The sequence below is a fragment of the Kogia breviceps genome, chromosome 3, assembly GCF_026419965.1.
Source record: "Kogia breviceps isolate mKogBre1 chromosome 3, mKogBre1 haplotype 1, whole genome shotgun sequence".
Classification (NCBI taxonomy): domain Eukaryota; kingdom Metazoa; phylum Chordata; class Mammalia; order Artiodactyla; family Physeteridae; genus Kogia; species Kogia breviceps.
In genome coordinates this window covers 163,237,043-163,254,296 of record NC_081312.1, presented here as the reverse complement: position 1 = coordinate 163,254,296, position 17,254 = coordinate 163,237,043, and the positions used below count along the sequence as shown (strand labels likewise).

Here is a 17,254-nt window from a genome sequence, read left to right as displayed (position 1 = left end):
GAGCCTGCGCTCTAGAGCCCGCATGCCACAACTACTGAAGCCCACGTACCACAACTACTGAAGCCTGTGTGCTTAGAGCCTGTGCTCTGCAACAAGAGAAGCCACTGCAATGAGAACCCCGCGCACCGCAACGAAGAGTAGCCCCAGCTCACCACAACTAGAGAAAGCCAGCACACAGCAATAAAGACCCAACACAGCCAAAAATAAATAAATTTTAAAAAAATAATTAAAAAATTAAAAAAACTGAAGGTTTTAGTAAACTTTAGGTAACTGTTACTTTCCAAGAAGAAATATTAATTCCTAAGACTCTCTATAGAGTTTAAAAACATATGAAGCACCTTAAAAGCTTGGAGGTCATTATGGTTTGTTTGCTTCTTCATTGCATGTGTGCTCATTCGGAGCTTGGCTGGATTGAACATTTTGGCCTCATTTTCCTTTTACTGCTTTACTCTTGAAGGGTGGGCACTAACCATCCTCTTCTCCTTCCCTTTCTGAATAATTCAGCTAAAGCTTTCTGGTGGAGTAAAGGAGGGGAGACAACTGTGTGACCGGTGGGAGGTGACACAGTAGCCCAGAGTTGGGGGGTGGTCACAGCCCAAAGCGGGGTGAGGAGGGTGTCTTTATGGGGAGACCATCCAAGATGAGGAGTCAGGGTCCAAGCAGAGCGGAGCAGGGGTCCCCACAGGGAGCAGCCCAGTGGGGGGAGTCAGAACCTGATCAGGGTGGGGGGGCGTTCACAAAGACAGGCAGATACACTAGTGTTATCGGATCCCACGCGGGGGGAGAGGGCTGACACCTAGTGCTGGTGGCAAGGGTGTCAGAGCTCACACAAGGGGAGGAGGTCATCCCCAAGGGGAACGACTTGGGATGGGGGTACAGCACCCAAGCAGGGTCAGAAGGACATCCATGGGGGCGGGGGGGGGTGACCTGGTAAGAGCCGTCAGAGCCTGATCAGGGCGAGGGGCCCATTCCCTCAGAGTCTGGGGGTGGGCTCAGAACAGGGATTCAGAGACTGAGCGGGGAGAACAGGGTACCTGTGTGGGGAAGGGGATGGCAGCAGAGATGAGAGACTGGTAACATACAGGGGGACTGATCAAATGTAAACAGACAAGGGCTAACGAAGCCGATTTCCCACCATCAGGGAAGAGAGTTACCAACACATACAGAAAAGGAAAAACACTAGAATTCAATCCTGTGGTGCTCAGTTGGAATTGGGATGTTGGGATGTATCAGTGTGAACTCATGGTTTCCAATATGTATAGATGGATACAGAAATAAGTATAGATGTAAAGGGTGTGTGTGTGTGTGTGTGCGTGTATGCATGTATGTCTTACCTCTGTCCCTAGCTCTGTTCATTGGGGGAGCCTAGGAGTAGTGCTGCCCCAGTAGCAATGAGCATATCTTGGCATCAAAACACTATTTCCCTCTGAAGGAACACGGACTCTTTGGATTAATGGCTGATTCCAGTACTGGGACACAGAAAGTACAAGATGAGCCTGGAAAAATCTCCTTATGCTCCCAAAGCAAAGAAGTACAGAAAGAATGATGGAGATGTGTCAGAAGGACACAGAAGCCACCTTGAATGGACTCGCAGTGGACAAACAGGAGACGGTTTGAGCACTGAAATAAACGACAGCGATAGATTATAACCTAGTGAATAAAATAGAAAATCCTGAGTCTGTATTCATAAATAAATGAATAAATTGAAAGTCTGATGTGTAACACGATATTTACATCTTATCACCAAGTCCTTATTTATTACAAAGAGGGTTAGGGTTAGGGTTATAGTGACTGTAAAGTGGGGGCCCCTGGGAGGCACCACTTGGATCAAGGGATCAAAGTGAACATCGTCAGTTCTGTATTTGGAACCTCACAGTGGCAGCTACTCTTCCATCGTTTGTGGGGGGGAGTTATTTATATTATACTACCAATTTTTCTGTAAGTTTGTTTCAAAACTATACGATGATACCTGTAGCCAGGCAAAATCTCCAACTTAATAACAGGGGCAGCCGGCAGATAACAGGAATTGCTGCACTCATCCACATGGTTGAAATGTTTCCAGCAACGAGCATAAGCCTGCTCTGGAATCATAAAAGATGATCCTGTCACATTTCGATAAAGTATTGCACTCCCGGAAAGAGATCAGTTCATGCTTTTCTCTGCAAACTCTGGTACTTAACCCGGAAACCACTCTTAGTCCATGTGCAGCCTTTCAAGGCCCTTTTCAGAGATCATAATTGCCTTTCTTAGAGAATATCAGAATGTTCTTAGAGAATTATCAACGACACATATTGGAACCATGAACTGCTTTAGCTTGCCTGGATGGTTCTTCCTTTTGACAATATTTTCACTTGCTTTCTAATATTTTTAAAATTGTATTTTACTATAACTACATGATTACATGAATTTCCACTTAGCAAAACATAGTCAACCATTTCATGAAAATCAGAAGATAGCTCTGATCTCTAACAGGGAAGGGACTTCCCTGGAGGTCCAGTGGCTAAGACTCTGCACTTCCAATGCAAGGGGCCCAGGTTCAATCCCTGGTCAGGGAACTACATCCCACATGCCGCAACTAAGAGTTTGAATGCTGCAACTAAAGATCCCACACATGGCAGCAAAAGTCCTGAGTACCCCCAACATCGAAAACCAAAGTCCACATTTTAGTAATGATCCTTGTTTTGGTTTTCTTTGTTTTACAAATTTATTTATTTATTTATTTTTGGCTGCATTGGGTCTTCATTGCTGCGCGCGGGCTTTCTCTAGTTGTGGCGAGCAGGGGCTCCTCTTCGTTGCGGTGAGCGGGCTTCTCATTGCGGTGGCTTCTCTTGTTACGGAGCACGGGCTCTAGGCACACGGGCTTCAGTAGTTGCGGCGCACGGGCTTACCTGCTCCGTGGCATGTGGGATCTTCCCGCACCAGGGCTCGAACACGTTGTCACCTGCATTAGCAGGTGGATTCTTAACCACTGCACCACCAGGGAAGTCCCCAGTAATGATCTTTTAAGAGAAAGACCTATCTGGTGGCAGAACATCTTATAAAATGACAACTTGGGCTTCCCTGGTGGCGCACTGGTTGTGAGTCTGCCTGCCGATGCAGGGGATGTGGGTTCGTGCCCCGGTCTGGGAGGATCCCACGTGCCACGGAGCAGATAAGCCCGTGAGCCATGGCTGCTGGGCCTGTGCGTCCGGAGCCTGTGCCCCGCAAAGGGAGAGGCCACAATGGTGAGAGGCCCGCGTATCACAAAAAAAAAAAAAAAAAAAAAAAAAGCTAAAATGACAACTCACATGCAGGAACTCAGAGCACTGTGGTGAAATAATTATGGCTAGTACTGATTATAAATCTTGGGAGAGTATTCATGAGTACTGAGTATGGAGACCCCACCCGGATGCCCAATAGACTTTTTAAAGGGATCCGTGGTCAGACAGCTTTAGGAAATTCCCGTCCAGGACCAAGACTGCTCTCCCACACTCCTGATGTGGCCTTACCCCCCATCTTGTGTGGCACCTGCCCACTCCGCCGGGAGCTGCAAGTCTGGGGAAGGACCTCAGTTTCACAGTGACATCAGTTTATGAAACTCTAGCTGAGACCACTGCCAAGAAGTGCTTGCTCACCCTCCTTCAATGGTGGGGGAATCTCCCTCCCCTTTTCAAAGGGACGCTGAAGACAGGATTCATACACGAACCCCAATCCTTCCCACCAACCCCGGCCCACACCTCCCAGCAACTGAACGTGAAAAAAAAAAAGCTGGTTAAAACCACTTCCTATATTTGAGACTAGAGAAGAGAGTGGTAGTCACGATTTCCTGACTGAACAAACCAGGCTAATACTTATATAGAGCAAGTGCTGGCTGTCCTAGAGACGGATGGACCAGCAAGGGTGACAACTTGGGCGGACTGATCCTTCCCCAGCCTCCCAGCGCGATGCCAGCACGAGGCTGAAAGGAAACCCAGCATTCTGCAGAGAAGTACCTTTTCTTCCTGGCCCCCACATCGGCAGCTGATCCCAGGGGCGCAGAGGATGGAGCCAGGCTTGCTGACGTGGGGATTCTTCGTATTCATCGTTGTACCTGGCTGCGCGACAGGTAAGGGTCACTGGTGCCCTCGGAGTCCCGGGAAGGCTAAGGATGTCGACTCACCCCAGCCACAGAATCCGAGAGGCACCTAAGTAGAAAGTATGGGAAGGGGGTTGAATCCTGGGTTCTACCCCTATGTCCACAGCCCACCGGGGGCCTGTTTTATGCCTCAATTATCGCCGACCTATAAAGAGAACTTGGAACGGTGGGCTCTTCTGTCGCTCAAAGTCTTTGACGGCTGATTCTGGGAAGAATAGGGTGATGTGATATTTGAATGTTAGCAGATACTAATGAGTAGAGTCCTCAAGAACTTGGATTTTCCACTGAATTCAGTTTTGTACTGCACCCACCAAGCTGTAAGATAATACTAAAAATCTACTAGGAGTCTAAGACCAGGTGGATGTCTGGCAGATATCGCTAACTCATATATGAAACATTGGGATCATTTAAGATCTCAGAAAAGTTAAGCCTCAAGGATGTATACTTTGTTTTTTACTGCCTAGGGAAATAATACCTAGGAAGTTTCTTATATGTGTAACTTTATAGAAGTTTAGAAAAAATAAGCATATCACTTTCAGAACATTAATTCTTCTTATGTTCTTATGTATATATATGCATGTATGTATGTATGTGGGTATATATATATATATATATGTATATATATATATATATGAAAGTTTTTAATTCCTTTCATCCTTTCAAAAGGGTTTGTCAGTTTTTTCTTTTAAACAATAAGAAACCACCAACTTCTACCTCAAACCTCCTTCCTAATTGAGTGTGAACTTTCTAAAAACGTCTTCCCTTGCTTATGCAGGAAAACAGGTAAGATATCAGAGTCTATGATTTTATATCCTTCGTTTCTAGATATATAATGATGCTAAGTGGCCACAGAAAGATCTGTTAAGAAGTGAAACAGGATGATGCATAAGGAGTCTTTTTTGCTTGTTTAGGGGAAATGACCAAGTCACTGGGCTGTGAACTGACCCAGGTGTGGGATCTGCTTGACTTTAAAGTGAAAAGTGGGTGTGATTTTAGGAAGGCTTATAATGAGATTTCTACCTCCACAGGGTCTTTGCAAAGTGGGAGGTCAAGCCAAGCCAGAACAGAAAAGTCTTTACATTTAATCATGCCCCATCTCTGGGAAACACATTTCAAGTAAACGCGTGTTATCGCCAGCTGATGATGACTTACCTGGAGATGTGAATGGTCTTGTAGCAGTGAGGACTGCTTCATACACTCACATCTTCAAAAATCTATCTAATACGTCTTGTTCCCCTTTTCAACACTGTAGAAAATACTAAAATGAACAAGACATAGCCTCACTCCTTAAGAGAGATATAGCCTAGTAAGGGGAAGAAAGGCATAGATATAATAACAGCAGTATGGGTGGAATGGGATAAGATCTAGGGGAGCAAGGGTGTATCAGGGAAAGCTTCGTGAAAGCAGCAGCAAAAAGTGCCCTGAGGGGGCAGTGAATTTCCCTGAGTGGAGAGTCCAGATAGAGAGGGGCACAGGAGCAAAGACGCAGCAGAGCATCAGGGAAGAGCCCCCAGCCTTGGACCGGGATGTGGGGTTGCTGGGGATTAAGACTGGAAAGGTAGGATGGCGTCAAATGAATGACCCAAGGCCTTAGTAGCAAGTTGAAAAATTTAAACTTCATTTGGGAGTCAATAAAAGACTATTTAGAAAGTAAAAATGACCATTTATAGAGTACCTTCTATGTGCCAGACGTATGTCTTCTTTTACTCTTCATAGCCCCTTTGCAAGGTGGATGTCACCAACCCATGAGATGAAGAAGACCTCAAAACTCAGAGGTCACACAGGCAGTGACAGAGCCAGGACTCAAACCCAGTTTTCTCAGCCATGTGCTCTTTCTGTTCCCTGCAGACAGGGTTCAAGCTCTACAGAGATGATTCCGTGTAGAGAGAATAGGTGCACAGACAGGGCGTGAAATGGTCCCATCCAGAAGGCAAATGAGGACTTGGTAGCTAGAGAGAATGACACGGGCTGAGTTTCTGGGATCCACATATGGCTTAGGAACCACTCCAGGGTAAGAAATAATCTCATCTCAGACTTTTTCCTCCCAGGGGAACCCAGTCTTCAAATAAACAAATCTTTTTATTCCTCAGAAGGGAGAGGTTGCTAATGAAATCAATCAGACTGTCAACAGATGCAATTTCTAGCTGATTCATAAGGCAGATTTTCAGTCTGAAAATTTCCAAAGCCACCATTTAAAATTGTGATGGGTGACAGGGGATGTATTAGTCAACGTGAGTGTTTTGAGTCTCTGTATTACTGGGTCCTGGGATGTGGTTGAAAAGAGAATTCTCCTGATGTTGCCAACAGGCACGTTATTGAAGGTGCCTTTCTCAACATTGTGGAAATTCTGAGAGTTTATCTATGCCTTGATCATCTTTCTTTCATTCTAGGAATTCTGTGATCAAATCTTCATGCCCTAGACTCAAAAAAAAAAAAAAAAAAAACCACACACAATGCGGAAACCCATTAAGATGATATCTTTGTCTAATTATCCCTTCTTGTAAAGATGACTGCCCACACTGGAATTTCCATCTTCACATTTATCATTAAAACACAAAATGTTTTAACTCTTCATACTTAATCATTCAATTTCTCTAGATCCCAAGGTGTTATTACCACTGTTTCCTTGCTCATCTTTAAGATGTACTTTGGAGAAGATGTATATATATATATATGGGGCTTTGGTAAACTTAGGAAGTACCTCATGAAACAGTTGCAGTTGCTACTTTCTTTAAAAACAGCATGTCTTAAATAGGCGGTGCTCTTTATCACCCGTACATCTGCTCCTTTTGAGATCTGAGAGAATTAAGGCACCAAAAAGAGTTGACGTCACTGATGGACAGTCAGCTAGAGATGCTATAGAGGATGGCTGATGAGCTCTACAGCTCCTGCACTCAACTTCACTCATCCGAAGAGAAGACTTCTTAGCTTCTTTGGCTAAAGCCCTGAGTAGTCTGGAGGCTTCTGTGTTGTTTCTTGTTGAAGTCATTCGTATCATAACGACAGTCACCCTTAAGTCAGGCTAGCTCTCAATGTGGTGGTCATTCAAGTTCATTTCCCTCAACGTGGTGGTCATTCAAGTTCACTTCCCTCAACGTGGTGGTCATTCAAGTTCACTTCCCTCAACGTGGTGGTCATTCAAGTTCACATTCAAGTTCATTTCCAATGATCAGTAGAAACCGTAAAAATAAACAGAGTTCCTTTGGGAAGGGGGGCCATGTCACCTGAGGTCAGTGGATAGAAGAGTCAGGGATACTGAACTTTGCAGGGAACAGAAAGTGGTCCAAGGCACCTCTGAACGACCATCGTTGGAGGAGGTGAAGGGCATGATTTCTGGCAAATTTCTATACCTCCCTGGGCCTCAGTTTCTCTGCAAAATGAAAAGGTTGATGGAGCTGATCCTGAGACTGACTTCTAGCTCTATCGCTCTATGTCAAGAATTCTGAACAGGAAATAAAATAAGCTCTGTCGAAAGGCCTTTTCAAGCTGGCGTACTTTTGGATGAAAAAGTTTCCAAACCGAAGACATACACAGCAGGGTCTGGGTTAAGAGACCTTTGTGGGCCTAAGTGCCAAGGCTGACGTATCATTGTAGGTTATTTCCAACTCCTGGAAGGTATCGTGCAGCACTCAGGCGAGGTTGTAAAAGTCAAGGCAAAAACACTTCTCACTGCTGGGTGAGGCTTCTGCTATTTGCTTTTGGGGCAATTTTGCCCTCAAATGATTTCCTTGCTTCTCACAGGGGAGGTCTTACATGAGTGGGAACCTCCTTCTCTTCTTTTTATCCAAGGCCATTCCCTATGAGAAAAGGAAAGAGGACTTTAATTCAATCGATTGTTTCAAAAAGCTATAAGCCCTGCATCCCTGAAAGTGGTCAAGGCTTTCCAGTCACGTCAGGGGAGCCACAGAGGGGCGCGTATGCTGGCTGGGAAGATGGACGGGGTGGGATTTCAGTTGTTCTCTGCTGCCCTCCAATCTCTATGTTTTAACTTCCCCTCCTAGGAAGTGAAATTAGGGATGTGTGCCTTTCATACTTTTCAAATGTAAGAGCACCCAGTAGATTCTTGGCTTTAGGAGAGGATCTTGGCTTTTGTTCACCATCTGCTCCCCTGCCCCAGACTTTAGGCGGCAGTGAGAATCAGAAAAGGAAGGAGACTTGAGTGGAAAGGTGACAGAGGTTGGGTGGGGGGCGCCGCTGAAAAGGTAAAATTTTGGGAACTTCCCTGGCGGTCCAGTGGTTAAGGCTCTGCACTTCCAATGCAGGGGTCGCAGGTTCGATCCCTGGTCAGTGAACTAAGATCCCACATGCTGCATGGCAAGGCCAAAAAAAAAGGTAAAACTTTGAACTGTGGGTTTATTCGTGTCTGGTGAATGTCCAACAGCCAAACAGAGTAAAGAGTTCCTCTATCCTTTTCCTCTCCATTAACTCCTGGGCTCCCTTTCTCTGCAAGTGTTTAAGCAGAGCCTAAATGAAAATTTGTCAGAAGTGGTGTAGAGGGCTTCTCTGGTGGCCCAGTGGTTGAGAGTCCGCCTGCCGATGCAGGGGACACGGGTTTGTGCCCCGGTCCGGGAAGATCCCACATGCCTTGGAGCGGCTGGGCCCGTGAGCCATGGCCGCTGAGCCTGCGCGTCCGGAGCCTGTGCTCCACAACGGGAGAAGCCACAACAGTGAGAGGCCCACGCAAAAAAAAAAAAAAAATTGGTGTAGAGATTTCCCAAGCTGAGCATGAGGCTGAAGGAATGGCCTCTGATCCCTTTGGACTTAGAACCTAGGATTCCGTCTCTCCAGGCTAACAATGTGTGTCACCTTGGTACCAGTCATGGCCCACCCAGGGGCCCCCTGAAGCCACTGGGGTCTCTAAACTTCCAGACACCCTCCTCTCTTGTTCTTCATCCAGGCAGATATCAAGGGAAGAGAGATTGGAGACCCTTAACGAGCTCCCTCATTGCCTCTTTGGCCACCCTTTCTAGTTATTTCTTCAGGGAGTTCTGCTTAGGTGGAGTCAGCCGCTGCCCCAAGTATTATCAAGGGGGCAAAAAAATGGTCCATAGAACCTCACCACATAAAGACAGACCTCATTTGTCACTCCTATACATACATCCTGAATCTCCCAACAGGAAGAACAAAGTGATAGCAAGACTCCATCTGGCTTAATCTTTCTTGAGTGGTGAGTCCTTGAACAAATTTGATGAGTGCTGTTAACTGTCTCCTTAGAAAACTGTACATATGCACAAAATTTTGAGGATAAAATTTGGGGTTGTAGCCTCCCTATCAACCAGGGTCTCCAGGAAGGACCTCCAATGAGGTTCTTTAATATCTGAACAGCTATAGTTGTGAGCACAAAGGATGAGACACAGGAAGTTATGCTCCCTGGTAAGGGAGCCTTAGTTGGCTTGGCAAAAGCAACCTAAAAGGCCTGGGTGCCTAGACAAGATAGTAAGAAAAAGGTACCAAGGACACAAGGCAAGCAAGAAAAGTGGAGAGCCAGGACTAGAATCCAGGCTTTCCAAATTCCAGTCCAATATTCCCCTTAGGTCTTCATGTCAACTCTCAGTGACATCCATCCATCCATCTTTCCATCCATCCATCCATCCATCCATGCTTTAGGATTACCAAGATGGAAAAGGTCTTTGCTCCCAAACTGCTTCTGGCCTAAGACTGGAGATAAAACATCTGCTGAGCAACTCCCACCTTGAAGACTTGCCAATGGAGGCAGCAGTGTTTGCTAATGAGTCAACAGCCATCATTGAATTCCCTCCCCCTCTCAGTCTTTCAAATAAGTCACCCATTTAGGGGAAAACAATAATAGAATCATCTCTAGGTATTTAAGGTATTTTCCACTCTAAGATTACTCAGGAAGTTTTTGGCTGTTTGACTTGTTTGGAGGTTACTCTGGGATTTGCCTCCATCAGGGAGAAAACACAAGTCCAACTGGGAAATGTATTTAGAGCAGTGGTTTCTAGCACAAACTGCACATTAAGTGTGCGTCTGGGAAACTTTAACAAATGATGCCCGAGCCTCACCCAAGAGCAATTAAGACCAATTAGGTCAGACTCTCTGGGGATGAGAATTGGACATAAGGATAACATTATTTTTAAGCTCCTCAAATGCTTCAAGATGCAGTTAGGATTGAAATCCACAGAATAATGATTCCATGGTTGGTCCAATTCCACCGTTTTATTTCTATTCACTAGGAATAGGTGCCCTAGCACAGTATTTCCCAAAGTTTAATCTATTACTTATCACCTAGGGGCTTGTTGTGAGGCAGATTCTGACTCAGGATGTCAGGGATGGGGGCTGAGATTCTGGTTTAGGCTCCCTGTGAGGCCCATGTTGCTAATACCGGAACCCCATTTTGAGTAGCAAGGCTGTCACAGGAGAGAAGAAATATGTGTTGTGTCCACCCCACACAGAACTTGCAAGGAAAATGGGAAAAACAGTCTGGGAAAGACACAAGATCAAATATTACAAAGTGGTATTGTAGCAAAGTTGACGCATGCCACAGCGACCAAAGCAGGGTAAGGTACTTCGCGGAGCGTTCAGAAAGGCTTCTTGGAGAAGGTGGCTCTAAGCTTGTGCTTGTGAATCTCAGAAGGGGCTGGAGGGTGGTGCTTCCTAATGATGTTGCTACAGTTGTATAGGCGGGTCATGCTCCTTGAGTAACAACTGAAAATTGAGGTGTTAATCAGAGCAACGAAACAAATGGCCCATATTTCAAATATTGGGTTGCCCAAAATGTTTGTTTGGGGTTTTCGGTAAGATGGTACGGAAAAACCCAAAGGAACTTTTTCTTATTTCGTGTTGGCTGTGTGCTGAGCAAGATCAGGCTCAAATGGCTAGTGATGATCTGATAAAAACTAGTACTTTTGCTCTGACAAGAAGCACCTGTGTTCTCCTCCTCTCATTTTGATCCTCTAGTGTCTACACACCTTGTTGGGGTCTGGTAGACTTCATTCCCACAATGGGTCACTGAATCAGCATCGCCAGGACCACATGACACCTCTGGGTAACAGTCAAGAAGTCCGGGGTCTTATCCCCCTACATCCAAATTATGCCCCGACCTAGCCCTGGCCAACGGCACACCACAAGGCCAGAGCTCTGGGACCTCCATCCTGACCGCCCACGTGACACTTTGCCCTCACCCACCCTGGCCACGCGGCTTTCCATCCGGGGCCTGCACTCTGAACCCAGTGTCAGGTACCCAGGAGGATTTCAGGCAGCAGAAACACTAAGGCACCAAAGTGTGGATGCCATGGGTGCCTTGTGTCTTTTTTTTTTTGGCTATGGCGCGTGGCTTGTGGAATCTTCGTTCCCCAACCACGGACTGAACCCGGGGTCACGGCAGTGAAAGCACCAAGTCCTAACCACTGGGCTACCAGGGAACTCCCCAAGAAACATTTTAAACACGAATGATAATAACAAGAGCTAATATACACAGCCTACATGCTCTCTTACAGGCATTATGTGAAAACGTAGTGTTCCTTCGAATAATCCTCAAAATCAGGTCGGACTTGCTCTCACCCCCATTTTGCACCTGGTAAACTGAGGCTCACAGAAGTAAGTTAGCCCATGGAACACAACCGGGATGGAGAGCGAGGATGTGAACCAGGCTGCAGTGATGCAGAGCCCGCGTTCTTGACGATTCTCCTGAACTGACTTTAGGAAACAAGTTTACTTTTGCTTTTTCTAAAGTGGAAGAGAGTCTGCTCTGAGGAGGTCCCGCTGCTGCTGTGGTTGTGCGTAACTGAATGAGCCTGTTCCTACAGACTCCGACCCCAGATGCCCAGCAGCGATCCCTCCATCTCCTCTAGGAGCTGACCTCTTCAGGCACACAGAGACCCTGCAGACTTAAATTCTCTGAATCCCGCTCTCCCCCTCCTTCTACGCCCCAAACAGCAGCTCGGGTTGTCTTTCCTGCATTTGACTGTGCTTGAAAGAAAGCACTCGAGTCGAGCCACGTCTGCCCCAGACGCCCACGAAACAGAGGAAATTCTGAGCACCTCCGGGCATGAGTCAACCCCACCACGTTCAGGAATCTCTGCCCACAGAATCACCCACTCTTTTCTGTTTGGGCCCAAAATAGATACCTCCTTCAGAAGTCTTGCTGCTTTTTGTATCCTCAGCAATAAGAAAACAAAGGCAAGGATAGGTGTGCCTCTGAGGCATGATGGTGGGAGTCTTCTCTGCTGTGAAGTATTTCAGAGTGCGAAAACACTGCTGCCAAGGTAGACAGCCAGGATGGGTGTGACAGGTAGAGGAGGGACACAGGAGGGTGGATGGGGACAGTCTTGCCTGTGGCATCACCTTCAGGCACTGCTTCATTCCTTTGTTGATTCATTCATTCGGCAAATATTTATTGAGCAACTACTATGTGTCAGATACGGGGTTAGGAGATGAATGTAACCCAGTCCTTGGCCTCCAGGAACACACCATGCAGCAGGAGAGAAATATATCGCACAGATAATGCCAACACAAGCTGAGATCTAAAATGCAAATACAAAGAGAGAGTGGATGGAACACACAGACAAATGTTTGTTCTTATACGAGTCCCCGTACCTCTTGAATCAAGAACTGCCTCACCTTTACACCAACATTTGGGACAGAAAGGAGGGCTGAGAGCATTACTTGGTCATTATCAACTACTGAAGTTATTAAAATCAAACACCGCAGATTTTGAATTTATCACAACATAGAGGATGTGCAGAAGCTTTCTTTTGCTCAAGAAAGTCCCTGACCGAGAAAGTGGGAACACTTCAGGTGGGAGTAGTTACATTCCTTGAAGAAGAAACTGATGGCTCCCACAGCCCCCAGGTATGGCAGAAGTACCATTTATGCACAGTGCTGACGGATGGCACATCCTCAGCGGAGTGTGAACCACTCCCCAATTCTAAACGCCCAGGAAGGACCTTCCTCTCCAAGGAAGGGATGAAGGAAACCTAGTCAGTCCGGTTACCTTATATACTTAAAAGCAAAGCAACAGTGTTTCTTTAAAACATTTTATATATATATATATATATATATATATATATAATGTGTTTATACGTATACATGTTTGTGTACATATATATGTACTATGTATATATACATATATGTGTATATATGTACATATATGTGTGTTTATATATGCACACGTGTATATAATATGTATGTGTGTGTGTGTGCGTGTGTGTGTATAACTACATATACATAGTTTCATGAAATGAGGTTCTTGGAGCAAATTGGCCCATCTCCTCAGAGAAAGATCATGACACCAAATAAAGGGCAGCGGAGTCATTTCTAAGAGATTTGCTTGAAATCCCCGGAGGCTAAGTTGACGTCAGGTTCTTCCTGCCTCGGGGCTCTGTGAGTTTCCCGGGAGTTTCGGGGGAGGCTGTGCATCTGGCATCTTTCCTGGTTGCGGCTGGGGCTGTCGCGGCGTCCCCGTCTGATGAAACCCGCCAGAAACTCAGCTGCACACCCAGCTGAGTGTGGTAGCCGCTTCCGGTCCCTGTGGTAGTGACACCTCTGTTCAGAGCCTGATTTAGAATAAAAGGATCTTTGTGAAGAGAAAACTCTTTATTTTAAGTGGAAAGCAAAACAAACAACTACAAAAAAAAAAAATTACAAACCCCAAAACCTTTTAAAAATAAAAGGGCAGTTTCCGCTGACTCCCTGCTGACACCCAGGAGAGCACGGGACCGCAAGGGGTGAGCATTTCGGCTGTGATGTGCAAATGGGTCGTTGTTTATCCCACTTTTGGCTTTTTCAACGCCTTTCACTGGCCATCAAGTTTCACTTTCCCTCTCGCCAGGGCTTCCTTAATCTCACTCCTCTAGCCTGAGCTTGCAGTGGGCTTGTGCAGAAGGTCTGCGAGCAGAGCTGTCAGGACACCTCCTCCTCCTCCTGGGAGAGTAACTGTGTGCGCTGCACCTGTTACCTCACAGTAGCCTCACAATGACCCTGTGAGTCAGGTACCACCATGATCACTCCCATTTTACAGATGAGGAGACTGAAGTCATGAAGCAGTCATTCCTGCACCCAAGAAAGAGATGGAGGCGGGTTACCGGCCCCATCCCTGTACAAAGGAAGCACACAGTCAACAGGTCTCATTAACTCCCCTGGGCTTCTTAGGTAAGCCTTCCAGGTCTCATTTTAAGTCACTCTTTGATCCATCCCCAAATTAATTCTCCTGAAAACAACTTTTTCGTGATGCCTTTCCCCTGATCAAAGAGATCAAATCATTCCCCGCTGCCTGTGGGGCACACTTCCTCTGCCTGGCATCCCATATTCTTTCTGACCTGGACCACCTGCATGTCTGCTGCACATCAGGCCCCCCAGCTCCAGGCCCCCCAGCCCGCAGGTCTCCTATTCTGCAACAGTAGTTTCCTCACCTATGATTTCAAAGCCTAGGGGCATCCTCCCCTCTTATAATCTTGCGCGTCTCATCGGCCTATTTGGAATTCTTCCCAACTGGAAAGCATCTTGGGAGAGCAGGAAGGGCTCATGAACTTGGGATTCTGCAGGCTTGGATTCAGATCCTGGTTTGAACTTGTGTGACTCTACTTTCCTTTAAAACAATCGCTGGGTACCATTCTCTGCAGGCTCCAGCAGGGTGGGGGCATCTGATGGACACGGTGTGGCAAGCACTGTGTCGAGAAATGGCGGGTGGTTCGGGAGTGCAGCGGAATGCCCCAAACCAGAGACGGGTCCAGGAGGCTTCCCAGAGAAATGTGACAACGAGGGAGGCCTGCAGGGCAAGCAGAAGTCGAGAAGGTGGAAGCAAATTCGTGAGCAAGGTTAATGACAAAAGACAGGGCATGGTCCACCAGGCCGGAGAGCTCAGGCGGGGGGCAGAGGTGGAGGTTGCTGAGGCTGGGCTGTGGCCTATGTCATGGAGCCTTGCCAAGTACAGGGGCTTCGACTGTATCCTGGGAGGAATGGGTAACACAGAGCGGCACGGGCAAGGGAAGGATGCGGTCTGGACTTTACAGCGTTGGCTCTGGCGTCCGTGCGTATGACGGCAGGAGGCGGAGGGGGAGGGCGTGCAGCCCTGGAGGGCGCTGAGTGACCTAGTGGGGAGCTGGTTGTGGGCAGGTTCTTCTAACCTCCATGGGCTTCAGTTGCTGTGGGTATAAAGTGGGACGCAGCAGCCTGCCTACAGTAACCAGGATATAGTAGGTGCTCAGTAAACATGGCTTGCTGGGCTTCCAGTCTGCACAGCCAAGGCCCAGAGCACCTCGCCACAGGGCTGTCTCACAGACTTCTCAAACTCAGTACAGCCAGAGCTGTGGCCCCAGGCCTGCTCTTCCTCCTCTATTTCGCATTTTAGTGAAAGACACTACTATCCACCCAGCTGCCCAGGAACGCTGGGCAAAATCCTTGTTCCTTTCCCTTGGCTGGCACTCCCTACAAAGCCCCAGTCCCTGCAGAGTCCAGCCCGAATGGTCTCTGTATGTTAGCACCCAGCATCTGCTCTTCAAGCTCCAGCACCCACCCCACCCCAACATGCCCGCAATGGCCTTCCCACCATGCGGGACACATGTGGGACGGGGCGGCAGGCGGTCAGAGGCTACAGTGGCCACATGAACAGGATGCAGCCGAGACACAGGGAGGAAACTGTGGGCGAACGGGGTCACGAGCACCTCCACCTGTGAGGCTGCGGATCCAAGCGCTGGCCTCACACCGACTGGCTGTGCGACTCCGCGAAGGTCACTGACCCTGTCGGGGCCTCACCGCTATCGTGAATGACACAGAGCCAGTAAGAATGACTATCTAATAATTAATCATATTTAAATGTTTCTTATTTATAACTATATTAATCATACTGTAGTACTTTGTATATCTTAATTTATTATACATTTAATATTTTAATTAGAATAATGTGCTATATAATAATCATTGTATTAATTGTCATGAATATTCCTAACAGCCTACTTCATAGAGGGCTGTGAGGACCAGAGAGGTCCATATATGTACCCAGATCAGTGCCCGGTGTACAGTGTCTCACACACCTTGGACAGAGCGGGGCACTGTCTAAGCATGCGAGGAGATGGATAGAGAGGGGTCTCTAAGCCCCTTTCTGTCCCGACATTCTACGGCTTAATAAACACCCTATAGCAGAGTGAAAAGTCACCCCTTCAGCCCTGTGCTGACCGAGCCATTCAGCCCCCCAGCGGCCGGCAAGCTCCCCTACCTGCATCCGGTCCGTTTGTAAGCAGGACTGAAGGTATCCGTTCACACTACGGAAGGAAGTCTATCTAGTTCACGCTGCAATTACCACATCCTTGGCGAGTCCCATCTCTCCTTTTCAACGCACAGCAATTCCCAGTGAATCATGGTAACAGGTCTTAAGTTCCCATGTCCTTGGAAAGTGCTGCCACCTTGGGTTTAAATTCTATAAGAAGCCCGACACAAATGCCCCTGGCAGGACCATCACCTGTGGTCGTAAAGCCTGAGGTGTCTGTTGAAAGGAACAGCACCCACCTAGGGCACTGAGCAGAGGGCAGGATTTCGGTGCTACCTAAGAATTTAGGGAAGGCAGGAATGGTGTAGAGCTGGCCCTTTAAAGGGCGCTCTGGGGAACACGGAGGCTGTTTCCTTCAGTGCTGGCTGAGGGAGGACAGCCCAGGCTGAGTCCACAGACCGGATTCATCAAAAGCCTTTCAGCTGAGGCTGCTTTTCTGAGGCCAGTCCCTGGAGTACCAGGGAGGGCTTTGGGTCTCATTTAATCGACGATCTTAACATAACCTCCTCCCGACCCTGTGTCACCCACCCCATCATCCGTCCACGCTGACACATCCTCATCCTTCTCCTATTTATGGGGCAGCACCTGCCGACATGCAGATTTGGGAAATACGTTCAGGCTGCTGTTCGTCTACCCTGAACCCGACTTAAGCGAGTCACAGTGGACAAGCAGACCAGGGCTGCCCCCCAAAGCACCACGAACCCCAGAACCTAAATCAGCACCTTCCCCTCCGGGCAGTCTGTGGCCTCCATTTCCCTGTCTGGATTGACATTCTCCATGCAAGGGTCTGATCCCCATCCAAAACGCATGGTGATGTCTTAGTCCGTGCACGCTGCTCTAACATAATACCAAAGCCTGGGGGGCTCAGAGCAACAGAACTTCATTCCTCACTTTATTCCTGGAGGCTGGGATCTGAG

At 47.4% G+C, this 17,254-nt stretch overlaps 1 protein-coding gene across 1 annotated transcript in view; it reads left to right on the top strand.

The window, feature by feature from the left end:
* Window positions 1–3,807: 3,807 nt before the first annotated feature.
* IL2RA (interleukin 2 receptor subunit alpha) overlaps window positions 3,808–17,254 on the top strand; it is a 40,067-nt gene continuing 26,620 nt past the window's right edge. Inside the window, exon 1 of the mRNA XM_067030197.1 lies at window positions 3,808–4,084. Within this exon, the coding sequence (XP_066886298.1) occupies window positions 4,021–4,084 (64 nt within the window). The 5' untranslated portion in view covers window positions 3,808–4,020. The remainder of the gene's footprint in view (window positions 4,085–17,254) is intronic.